The 12,465-nt window shown below is 35.8% G+C and overlaps 1 protein-coding gene across 3 annotated transcripts in view; it reads right to left on the bottom strand.

Moving 5' to 3' along the window:
- The window catches only part of CSDE1 (cold shock domain containing E1), a 40,817-nt gene that overhangs the window by 20,362 nt on the left and 7,990 nt on the right, over nucleotides 1-12,465 (bottom strand). For 2 of the 3 annotated variants that reach the window (XM_008697745.2, XM_008697743.2), the window contains exons 2-5: nucleotides 11,901-12,287; nucleotides 2,128-2,326; nucleotides 958-1,067; nucleotides 461-553 (exon numbers count right to left, since the gene is read on the bottom strand). In XM_008697745.2, coding sequence (XP_008695967.1) covers nucleotides 461-553; nucleotides 958-1,067; nucleotides 2,128-2,326 — 402 coding nt within the window. In that variant the 5' untranslated portion in view covers nucleotides 11,901-12,287. The remainder of the gene's footprint in view (nucleotides 1-460; nucleotides 554-957; nucleotides 1,068-2,127; nucleotides 2,327-11,900; nucleotides 12,288-12,465) is intronic. The other variant, XM_008697744.2, reaches the window with a different exon arrangement.

Below are 12,465 nucleotides of genomic sequence, written 5' to 3'. Positions count from 1 at the left end.
TTCCCCTCCATGATGCTGATGACTTCTGCGAGTCCACAGCTGAGCAGCAATCCAACTTCAAAAAGCTTACACACGTGGAAGCATTTGCCCAGAGACTGTAGTTACATTTCAAAAAAAACAATTTTTATGTAAGGCATTCCAAACAAAAAAGATGGAGTTAGTGCTTAAAAAGAACCAGAAAAAAGATCCCCTCCCACAACCCCCAAAAAAGCGAGTAAAAGGAACATTTTACCTTAATGTTCTAACTAAGGTCACACTTGGGCAAGCTAAGACACTTGGAAGTCCTAAGGATTTTTTCTTTTTAAAGTTTTTGATTATGCTGCACTCGAAGCCTCTTAGAAACCAAATTTAAAACTGAATTTACCAACTGCAGCTTACGTTTTCTATTTTGAATTTTAAAGTACGCTTATAGATCACATGGTGGATCAGGCAAAGGTTTAAGAAAAATACACAAGTTTACCCCATTACGTTCGTAGCATACACTCCCTGTTGGACTCTGACCCGGGGCAGCTGGAGATTTACTCTCTAAGTTGTGAGGAACAGCGCACACAACCTACCAGTCAAAAAAAAAAAAATTTCCATTGCTAATCATTTCAGGAGCAGCACTGTGCAATATTAACTGAATTTTAATATCCTCTATACTATACATAGGGATGCATTTTAATATGATCCACAAGAGGATGTCATGCTGCCAAGTTTCAAACTTACAGTACGTAAACTGACTGTAAGTACAGACTTAGGGTTATATGTAAAAACCCAAATTGAGTCTTGACCATATTTTATATTTCAGGTCAAGAAATGCCAGTGCTTCTGATAGAATTTTAAAATAATAATCTTTATATACTATATAGCTCTCTTGCGTGCAAACTGAGGAGATGGGGAGAATCTTCCTTTTCTAATGTGAAAGATATGCAAATGCAGGGCCCTAAGAAAACACAAAGCATCAAAGCCACTAACTTGTCCATTCATTCTTTCTTCAGGGAGGATTTCTGGTTTTATCTTCACCAGTTTAACAGCAATGGGTTTCCCAGTCCGCCGGTCAGATGATACTTCAAATTCAACATCATCTAAAATAAAGTAGTATTGTATTTGTTGGACTAATTTTGACAAAATGGTATCTCATTTTCAAGCCAAACTTAATGTAGCATTTGAGTTGCTGTAGACCGGTGAGTTCTCAAAGTGTGGTTCTTGGGCCAGCAGCAGCAGCATCACCGGGGAGCTTAAAAGGAATGCAAATTCCTGGGCCCCACTCCAGACCTATTCAAAGACAAACTCTAGGCACTGGGTACAGCATTTTGTGTTTAAACAAGCCTTCCAGGTTATTCTGACAATACTAATGCTTCAGAACCACCGCTTTAGATTAAGACATGAGTATCTTAGTCTTAATTTTCACAGCATTTACTCTTACTGCAAATGAGGCAATACAAAGATCATGACTTTTGGCAAGTTTTCTTTTTCTTAAGCTTCTCTGTACCTCTTTTTGGAAAAAAAAAAAAAACTTCTCTGTACCTCAGGTTCCCTCACCCACAAAATAAGGATTAACCAAAAAAATGCTCTTGTAGGATTTAGAGTATTTAGTATGCAAATACTCGTGTTAACTGTTGTTCTGACTTTTCCCCCAAAGATATTTTAAAAAACACACACTGTGACCTTATAATTTCAGTCTTCTACTAAGCCATACATTTTCATATGTGAAAGTGATTTCTCCGGTGTAAGCCAAGATGAATAGTCCAAGTGGTGACATTCTCAGTTTTTTTCTTTTTTCAAGTACTACCAAAAATACTACCTGGTAAAACAGTCAAAACTAACATTATAAAAGTTAAATATTTTCATTGGCTTAAAATCTAATATATAACTAAAGTCATGAATATGGAAAAAAAATATCTTCCAAGTATCTATTTAAAAAATATTGTAAAAAAATTCAAAGGTATCTTTAAGTCAATGAGTCTTTCATCCCCCCAAAAGACACCACCACAATTAGAAATCAGGATTCTGCTGGTTTAGGGAGACACATGTCTGTAACTGGGGCAATTAAAAGGCCAAAACTATAACACTGTCATGAGCAAGTTGACATGCAACAGAAATGTGTGATGAGTATTTTAAAAAGGATAATCAATGACAGATTACCTCCTACTTTTAAGTCCTGCAGGTTGCCATTATACTGAGAACAGTGGAAGAAAAGTCTAGCTTGACGTTCTGAACACTGAATAAATCCGTAAGAGGTTAGCAGTTTTTCAATAACCCCAGTTTCACGCAGTGCTGCTGAAGTACCGTTAGGGTACCCATTGTGTCCATTGTTATGGAGAAGGTTTGGATCAAAGCTCATCTGTTTTAAAAAGAAAAAGAACTTAATATATTCAGATCTGTACATTATCTCCATAACATACTAAGTCTGTTAACAAATCACTAAATTTTTAATGTAAAAAGGAAAAGAAAATAAAGTAGGTAAAGGGAAGTTTATGGGTTTTTATTACTGAAATATTAATTTAGCTAACAAAACATTTCAGAAGACATAATTTCATTTATTTTAGGGAATTGCCCAAATTTACGGCAGAATTTTCACTTACCAGCAAATACGATTTCTGAAGTTTAGTGTTAAGGTAAAGCAACTACATTAAGTAAAAGCTGCTTTTATGTTAACTTTAAATTACTAAGACAATAATTTCAGAACAAAGGTAATGGATATCCAAGGGATGGCAATCCAAACTACCATAACACTTAAGAAATTAAAATCAACTTTGAAACTTAAATAGAAACCTTAATACTATTGGGTAAGCCATGCATCCACAAGCAATTATTTAAATTAGTAGAGATGGAAACAAAAGAAACTTTGTATGCAATACTTATTTTGAACTAGAAAATATCAGAGTAATGCATACTTGGATTTTTCAATGGAAGACAAGCCAAAACAGTGAGTTGGAAAACAAGATTTTTCTAAGACAAACCTCCAAGACAACAAAAGCTCTTCAAATCTAAAACTTTTAATCATATTACAGGTATATTTAAAGAAATCTTTTCATCCATTTGACGCTGATGAAATCTCTACTGCCATTTGCTTCTATGATCATAAAAAGCAAAAGAAAACAGTCTTTAGTGAAAAGAGCTATTTGAATACAATGCAATGGAACCTGTTTACATCATCAAATACTGTCTATCACATTGGATATTTCATTTTGCCTTACTTAAGTAAAACTATAAAAACAAATTACTTTATTTATGTAAGTGATGAATGAAAGAGGACAAAATCCCTAGCAAAGGTTAGGTCTGTAACTGATTTACTATGACAGCAAGATATCCACATCTTTACTAGTTTAAGACCCTTTCATTGAAAATTTGACTTATTAATAAGCATTTTAAGCATGATTCTGGACCTTATTAATAAAAATATTTTTCATTAGGGGAAAAAAATGACAAATTCTAGAACAATAAATGAGTAAACAGTGTATAAGATGGCCAAATCATGCAAATCAAAGCCATCTAATCTGCAGGTGGTTAAGTTCTAGTTCTTTCATGCTAGACGTTGCTCCGTGTTTAACATGTATTATCTCGTGTAATTTTTACAAAGCCCATGAGAAAGTAACATCACCATTTTACCAATGAGGTAACTGACAGACAGGCTAAATGACTTGCCAAAGTCAAATGGTAGAGGATTCAGACTAAGAAGGCCTACTTCTACAATCTGGCTCTAAAGTAGGGCTTCTCAAACTTCACCTACCTGGCAATCTGGTTAAAATACAAAATACTGATGTTAGTGGGGGCAGGAGTTTGAGATTCTCCACTTCTAACAAGCTCCCAAGGTGATAGCAATGCTTTAGATTTTTGGACTCATTTTGAGTAGCAAGACCCTAAATTACTAAATTTATCTTTTCTGAATCAAGGAGAAGAAAATGCCCAGGGGAAGTTAGAAAGTGAGTTTGCAGGTTATTTGAGTGGCCCTCCTAAATCATGCTTTTAACACAAAGCAAAAAAGCTGGGATGACTGTTTTCCTGACTTACAGATCTCTGATACGTGGGGGTCCTCTTTTGTTTTTTAGTCCCAGATGAGGTAGAAGATGAAGATAAAGGTAAAGAATGTGAAGGAGGGGCTGCAGGAGGGGGATGAGGATCTGATGATGACACAGTAAAAGCGTTCTCCATCTCAAACAGCTGTGATAACATAGCACAATGTTTGTAACTACAATCAAGAACAATTTAACACACACTTGACAGTCAAGTTCTTTATCTTTTCAGATTCACCAGGTTACTTCAGCAAAATTTAATTCATTCAATCAGACTTCTACTGATGAAAGAAATTATGGTGTTAACATTAAAAGGCCAAGCTGAAACGTATTTTTAAAAATCCTTTTCCAATCCCTAATCTACAACATTAACAATTTTTTTTAAATGCCATCAGGATTCTCTGGTCGTTGCTACAGTGACACAATTCAGCCCAATTTCTTCTCAACGTCTCACAACTTTACAAATAATCCCAAATTATCAATGATCTTGTCTCCCCAGAGTACACACAAAGATAATCCAATGGGGTATGGGAAGAAAATATTACAACTATGTAATTATTTTGTCCAGAGATAAAACTTAGCTTTTATAAATACTTATCATGTACTTTCAGGAGAGGACTCACTGAGTTGGTATGTTAGATCACACCACATATCACACACATTACTTAGATATTCTGAGGGAAGGGTGAAGAACTCTGTAAGACGTTGACAAATGAGGCCCTCACTTATTCATTTACTTTCAGCATATTATAGTTTATATTTGCCTAATGAAGTGGACAAATTTAGCTATCTAGCTTAACTGTCCTTAAAAAAAGACAAATGGTTGAAAAAGACGGAAGAATCTTATATAAAAGATAATGCCCATAAGGCAAGCACATGTGAAGAAAATGGGACCTGATACTTCTCATCCTAGTACTAGTTCTTTGACCTCCAAATCATAACATAAAAGGACCATTTAATAAGATCTGACAGGTCTGCCAAAACGTTAATATCGAGACTATGATACACTAATACTAGGAGCAATAAAACACACTATGCGTATACCGTTCCTCACATAATTCATGATGGCATAAAGTTTTTAAATACCCAAAAACTAAGCATTTAGACATTATATTTAGGAAGAGTGGAAAGTTTCTGCACTGTTAACAGGTAAACTATTTTTATAATATTGCTTATTTCAACTTTATTTGTAGCACTAGATTTCACAACACAAATAGAAATCATGTCACGATGCTGTAAGTATATACACAAGTACACAATGACTGTACACAGTAAATACTATTACCTTTACTAACAATTTGATCAAATTAATTTGAAGAAGACTATTCTAGGTCCAAGATACATCTTGGATCATGACTTTCAAGCTGAGCTTCTCTCATTTTGGATGATAGCTCTCATTACCATATAGGTAAGAACACAATACTGTGATTTGTAACACAAAGGCCATGAAGTCACAAAAACCTCAAGTCTCCAGTCCTACCACATATTCCTGCAGGCCAAGGTAAGACTCTTGTTTTTCTAAGGGAAAATGAAACAATTACAAGGAGTCAGAACTATACCTTTCCTGCTAAGATTAAATTGTTTCCCAACAATGGTTCTGGAATTTAGGCTGTATTGCTCTTTAAGTTTCACCTCACCCCTAAATGAACATCAAAACACAACTGAAAAAGGGTACTTCCTTTCTCCAAGCATCTTTCCTGACTGATGTTTCTTTCTCTAGCCTTTATCCATTTTGGGGGGTGGGGGGGTGGTGTCTCTTCTTTTTTAAAGAAAAACGCATTACTCAAGCAACTTTAGATAAAACAATAGGTTAACACGCTTCCCTTCAAAGAATTCCTTGCAATTCAGACTAAACTACATTTCTATGGAACTGCAAAATTTTCTTAACCAGCACCACTAAAACTTTAAGGAAGTACCATTAAACAAAAAGTTCATTTTTAAAACACCACCAATTACATAAAATTGTAAGTCCAATGGCAAAAGTAAATGGCTCAAGAGCAGATGCTTAATAAAAAATTAATATAAAGACACACCCCCCCCCAAAAAAAAGGGTGGAAGGAAAGGACCAACGTATAAATGTTATCTGGCTTTTCTTAAATAGGGGGAAATATCAATTTATTTGCTCACCTTATAGCATACAAAAATATACTCAAGATAGATTGAATTAAATACTCTAACAAACACCAAATAAAAACATACTATTAGTAAAATCTTTGGAAGGACTGCAAGGAAAAGGACTGCAAAGGAAAGGACTGATATTTGATTAGATGAAAAGGACAAGCTTTTATACGAAAACTTAAGGAAAACAAATGCAAATGTGTACTATTAAGGAAATTTAAATCAATAAGAACTGTAACAGTCACCCCTTTTCTGCATTTTGCTTTCTGCAATTTGTTACCCCATCCCCCCCCAATAGCAGTCTGGAAGCAGGTGATTCCTCCTGACACATCCTTAGAAGGTCAATAGTAGCCTCACACTCTGTCACCATGCGTAGGTCATTCATCACTTCATCCCATCATGTAGGCATTTTATCACCTCACATCATTACAACGAGGGCAAGTACAGCATAATAAAATACTCCCAGAGACACATTCACGTACCTTTTACTATACTGTTGTAATTGCTCTACATTGATATCTTACCGCACCTAATTCGTAAGTTAAACTTAATCACAGGTATGTAGGTATAGGAAAAAACATACTCTATACAGGGTTCCACACTATTTGCAGTTTCATGCATCCAGTGGGTCTTGGAACATATTCCCTGCAGATAAGGGGGGGGGGGCAGGCGGGCGGGCTACTGTTCTAGAATATAAGCTCCACGAGGTCAAGGACTTTTTGTACAAAGCTAAATCCCTAGAGTCTAGACAAACAGCTGTTGGTACATATTAGGTACTCATTTGTCAAATACTAGAAGTATTAAGACAAATAAATTGGTCTTAAAGACCATTCATTAAACATTAAACACAAAACACAAAAAACCCTTCATTTTTGGCAATAAAAAATTTCAGTAAAGCAAATTAGTTATCAAACTATCAAAGATAAAACATTTAAAAACAATGAGAAAGTAAGTTAAGAACAACATGCTCGAATGTTTTTAAGGTGGTAAACTGGTGCAACCTTTCTGAAATGCAGTTTAGCAACATTTATCAAAATGCGGAGTCGTTTTCCTTAATAATTCCAATGCAGGAAGCCTATCCTGGAGCAATCTGAAATGTGAACACTAGATGCACAAATGTATTCACAGAAATGTTTTATTAACACGTGCCTGGAAACAATCTAGTCTAAAGCTGATTCAAGAAGTCACACTAATTTATATAAATGCTATGCAGTCATTAGAAAGGATGTATGAATATGCTTATGCTATAATACGAAACGACAAAAGATACCTATACAGTATGATTTCGAATGTATTTAAAAAAAGAAAGACCAGAAAAATCTAATTTAATGCTCACAGATTTCTCAAGAAAACACTTGGAAGGTGTCTTAAAATGGTAAATGGGGATAGCATCCAATACTCACTCCATGACTTACATTCTTTTATTCTTTTTAAGACTTGAGAGTGAGAGCAAGCGCAAGAGACAGTGCGTGGCGGGGGCGGGTTTTGCAAGGATAAGCAGACTCCACACAGAATGCCCTGGATCCCAGGACCCTGAGATGATGACCTGAGCTGAAACCAAAAGTTGGCCCCTTAGCTAAATGAACCTCCCAGACACCCCTCCATGGTTCACGTTCATAACCACTGCCTTACTTACACATTAAAGAACTTTAGTACCTATAATACATCAACACTTTTCTAGGCTCTGCTCAGATAGAGAATACAACAGACAAAAATCCTCAACCTCACAAACTTTAAACTGTCTACTCTTTTCTACGTATTTATTTTTAAAATTGGAAAGTCATTAACAATGTTAACCCACCCCTTTAAAAAAAAGAATTAGAATCAGAGATCAAATTTAAACTTAACCTCTAATCCACGAAATCTACTAAAGTTCCTTGAACAACAAAGAACTAAGATCAAAAGACCGGCTTTTGGTCTTGCTTCTCACACAAGAACTTCTCTAGGATAGTTACCTCAAAGGTAAAGCAGGGGCCTAAGGGGTTTCCAAATTTCCCTGGGGGGAGGAATCAAAATTCTGCGCTTTGTAATTTCTTTTTGTAACATCTGAGTTGTTTCTTCCGTCTTTTTCCTAACCTAGTCTGCTTGGCTGCTACTGACAAAATTAGTTTAGAAAAGGCAGCCTATTTCACTTGAAGGCAGTTTTAGAAAATGACTTTGCATTCTTTATCTGAACGTATCTTTCCTTAATTCCCATTGCTCCTTTCAGTTTTCTGAATGCAACTGTTTTTCTCAATAATTGGGAAGTTTTCTGGAGATGTTCCAAATAATTACTCGTTAAAGTGCAGTTTACTACTACTCTTACTATACTCTGACAAACATTTAGAGAGCATGGAGTGATTATGTTTGATTCTACAGACCTAAGTTTCAGTAACTTTGTATAGTAAAAAAATCTCCACATCATTTTTTAACAAATCAATTAGTAAAATCAGGTTTTCTCCTTTTAGTGCTTCTGTAACTGACCTCGTTCCCGAAGAAAAAGCTAATCGAATGCTAGATTTCCTTTGTTGGTTAATCTAGAGTTCCAAATTAAAAAAAAAATAAAAAATAAAATTTTCTCTAAGATTTTTTATTTATTTATTTGACAGAGATAGAGACAGCCAGTGAGAGAGGGAACACAAGCAGGGGGAGTGGGAGAGGAAGAAGCAGGCTCACAGCAGAGGAGCCTGATGTGGGGCTCGATCCCATAACGCCGGGATCACGCCCTGAGCCGAAGGCAGAGGCTTAACCGCTGTGCCACCCAGGTGCCCCAAATTAGAGATAATTTTAAATTAGGCTTTGTAATTGATTTTTTAAAGCATTCTATGCCCTTACTTAATGCCTACCCTACAGGGTTGTTGGAACGGTTAGATAAACTGCTCTACTAAAAAGCCTATAGTAGTGCTTAGCACATAAGTGCTCACATAACTACTCACTACCAGGTCCTTTTCAAAAGCAGGGCAAGGAGAGAATCTGGCGACACACTTGGAAACCTCTCTGAAAATCCGTCCACTAGTCAATACCTTTAAATGTATAATCATCCAACCTACATTTCTCCAGAGTGACCATATCAGAGTACCATGATATACTCTGTCAAATGTCCTTACTGAAAAGTCGTTTTGTTTGCTCTTGGATTTTGCTAGGGATAGAGAGCAAGCTCCGAAGTTCCCACACCTGCCTCTGAAAATCAGTCAAGACCGGTACAATTCCTGGTCATAGGTCTCCATTAAGCACTACCACACTCTTAGCAAGTTAACAGGGTTATATTCTCATTCAATCTGGGGCTTTAGTTTTCTTTTAATGCTCCCACCTTTGCTTTCCTTTTGTCACCTTTAGACTCCCTTGAGCAAACAACAAATCAATCCATTTCATATGCCAAACAAATTTCTTAGAAACTTTATTCTTCCTTGATATTTTTTCAGGCCAATGTCTCCCATATTTATTCCTTCTTAATTATGTAATACCTTTACCATTGTTACAAAAGTCCCTTTTAAAATCTGGGGTTCTAGTGCATTATCAGATATATTTCCTTTGCTGTACCCCTTTTAAGTGGAATACTTTACAATTACATAATCAGACCATGTTTTATTGTCAATATCTCCTACCCCAATTGTTATTTATCTTTTGTAAATCTGTGAACTTAAATTGAGAGCTATGAGCGCATATATTTATATATTAAAAATTTCACGCTGGGATGCCTGGCTGGCTCAGTGGATGGAGCATACAACTCTTGATCTCCAGGTTGTGAGTTTGAGCCCCATGTTGGGGGTAGAGTTTACTTAAAAAAATAAAATTTAGGGGTGCCTGGGTGGCTCAGTCGTTTAAGCGTCTGCCTTCGGTTCAGGTCATCATCCCCAGGCCCTGGGATCCAGCCCCACATCACGCTCCCCGCTCAGCTGGGGGTCCACTTCTCCCTCTCCCTCTGCCCTTCAGTTCATGCTGTCATTCTAATAAATAAAATCTTTAAAAAATAAAATTTATAAAAATGTTCATGTAGTAAACTAATATTCAGAATACAAAGATTAGGCTAAAAAAAGCACTTCTACTTTAAATCCCTTTCTATAATTCATTTCAAAAAATGAAATGGGAGCTTTAGTTCTAGTCTTTTACCCGTTTCAACAGTCAAGATAAAACTGTACCGTTTCAATCTGTGTTATCTTATCTAACCCAGCACAATTTATTACAGCCTAAAATTATTTTTTAAGATCAGATGAGGAGGTATGAAGAAACAAAGAGAAAAAGCAAATGCTACAACACCCTTAAAATTGAATAACTGTTTATAGGACAGAGACAATTTAAATAAATTGGTATTATTGGTAGTTTTCAGTTAAGGAGAATTTTGGTCCACAGTAAGGTCATTACCACAGTAAGCTCATCAACCTTTAAAAAAAAAATTAAAGATTAAAAGTCTCAGTGCTTCTTGAAATGGTAATGAAGCTTTTATAAGACGACAACCTAGGAATGACCTAGCATTTTCATTCCTCATTCTATTTGATTGCTGCAGCATTTTAAAAAAGGTTTACCACCAAATCCTCCTTGAAATTATCTTCCTTGGTACTCCTTCCTGGCTACCTCTATTTCTCTGAACATTCCCTTCTTTGGCACTTCTTCATTTATTACCTATAAAGTAAGGACTCCTTTGTGAATTCTAAGCTTTTATTTCTACCCAATTTAGAAAACCAAAACTGAAGATTAAAAAAGGAAAACTGCCTTTCTTAATCCTCCTTCCCCAAATCCACTGTTTAACATTTCATGCTAGCATTTTTTCTCAATTTTCAGATTACTATCTAATGACTGCAATAGATTTCCACAATATATTTTACTTTCAGCAAGTCCCCACATAAACTTCCCTATTCCTATGAACAACAACTTCTACAACTGGACAGACTAGGTCAATTCCCTCCAGGCTCATCTTCACATTCAATTAGTTGGTTATCAAGTCCTATTACTTCTACCACTAAAACACCTACTGCCTCTTTCTCTGCCTTTACCCTGGCTTTTATCTTCCTTATATTCTAGCCATTGCTCTTAACAGGTCTTCCCATCTTCAGCCTATCTCTTAAAAGTTGTACCATTTGTTTTAAGATACACTCCTGAATATGTAACTTTAAATGTATCTTCAAAATCTGAAGCAATAAAACGATCTGTTTTGAAATAAGAAAATCCATTAAGCCCTTGCTTATAAATATAAACATCTGATGACTTCTCCACAGAACGAAGTCAAATACAGTGGGCCTTCAGAAGCTGCCTTCAGCCAGCTTCCCTTTCTAATTACTCTCTTCACCCACAAAACTGTATTTCCTACTTTGTTCATAATAGACTTAGTCACCATATACCATGTGCTTTCAAATCTCCCTGAATCTGCTCATTCTGTTGCTGCTACTAGAAAATTCTTCTCTCTCAAAGCACTACTCACCTTAAATGCCTCTTCTAAGATTTCTTTACCCCTTTACAGAGACCTCTGAACATAGACTGCAAAGGGCATCCATAACTGAAACCCTAACTTTTAAACAGTACAGATGGGAGTTTTTCTTTCTAAGAGACCAATAAATTAAGACGGATCCACATGTATTAAACAAATGTAATCTTGTGTGAAAAATCCCACAGTTTGGCCATAAACAGTATCCTTGTTTAATAGGAGACAATAAATTAAATTATCTAGTGTTGTTATTTTCAGACTGAGAATATAAATTGTTTTCAGAATATCTTTAGAAGAGAACAGATTAAGATTTGATATTTGACCAAAACAATTAGGAAATCCAAAATTATAAACTGATTCTTGCCAACAGAAAACTACAAACTTACCTCGCAGTGATAATCAAATATTGCACTTTCAGTAGTATTTGCTGATTCTTCTTTTTCAGCACACGTTTCAAAGGATGAAAGTTGCTAGTATTAAAAAAAAGAGCGAGAGAAAATGATCTATCAAGCTAATAAAGAATACAACTGCTGCTGCACCGGGCAATCTCACAGTACAGCACTGAAGAAAACAAAGACTACTAGCAGCGTTGGGAAGTGCTCTTTCAAAGCTGTTGAGTAGGCACAAACTTCTTGTTTCAGATCAAGTGTTGTGTCTTCAACTTAAGTGTACTCTTCTTTGGTCTTGTTGGTTGTTTCGAGGTTTGTTCCTTGCCTGATCTGAACTTGAAGCAGCAGTTTCAGGTGGTAAAGTCTGTTCTGTTACACTTCATACTAGAGATAAAAAATGAAGACATTAAGTATAATTTGCATAAAAGAACCAGGACAGAGGGTGGGTAGATGGACAGGCTCATTTCATAAACGTAGAACCATTGGTTACACAAGTAATGCAGGCAACCTGGAAGCACACTCGTCTGATGCTATTTGAGCAATCTCTCAAGTGCTAATGGAT

Source organism: Ursus maritimus, unplaced genomic scaffold, assembly GCF_017311325.1.
Source record: "Ursus maritimus isolate PB19 unplaced genomic scaffold, ASM1731132v1 scaffold_12, whole genome shotgun sequence".
NCBI classification, from domain to species: Eukaryota; Metazoa; Chordata; class Mammalia; order Carnivora; family Ursidae; genus Ursus; species Ursus maritimus.
This window is presented reverse-complemented; position numbering and strand designations above follow the sequence as displayed.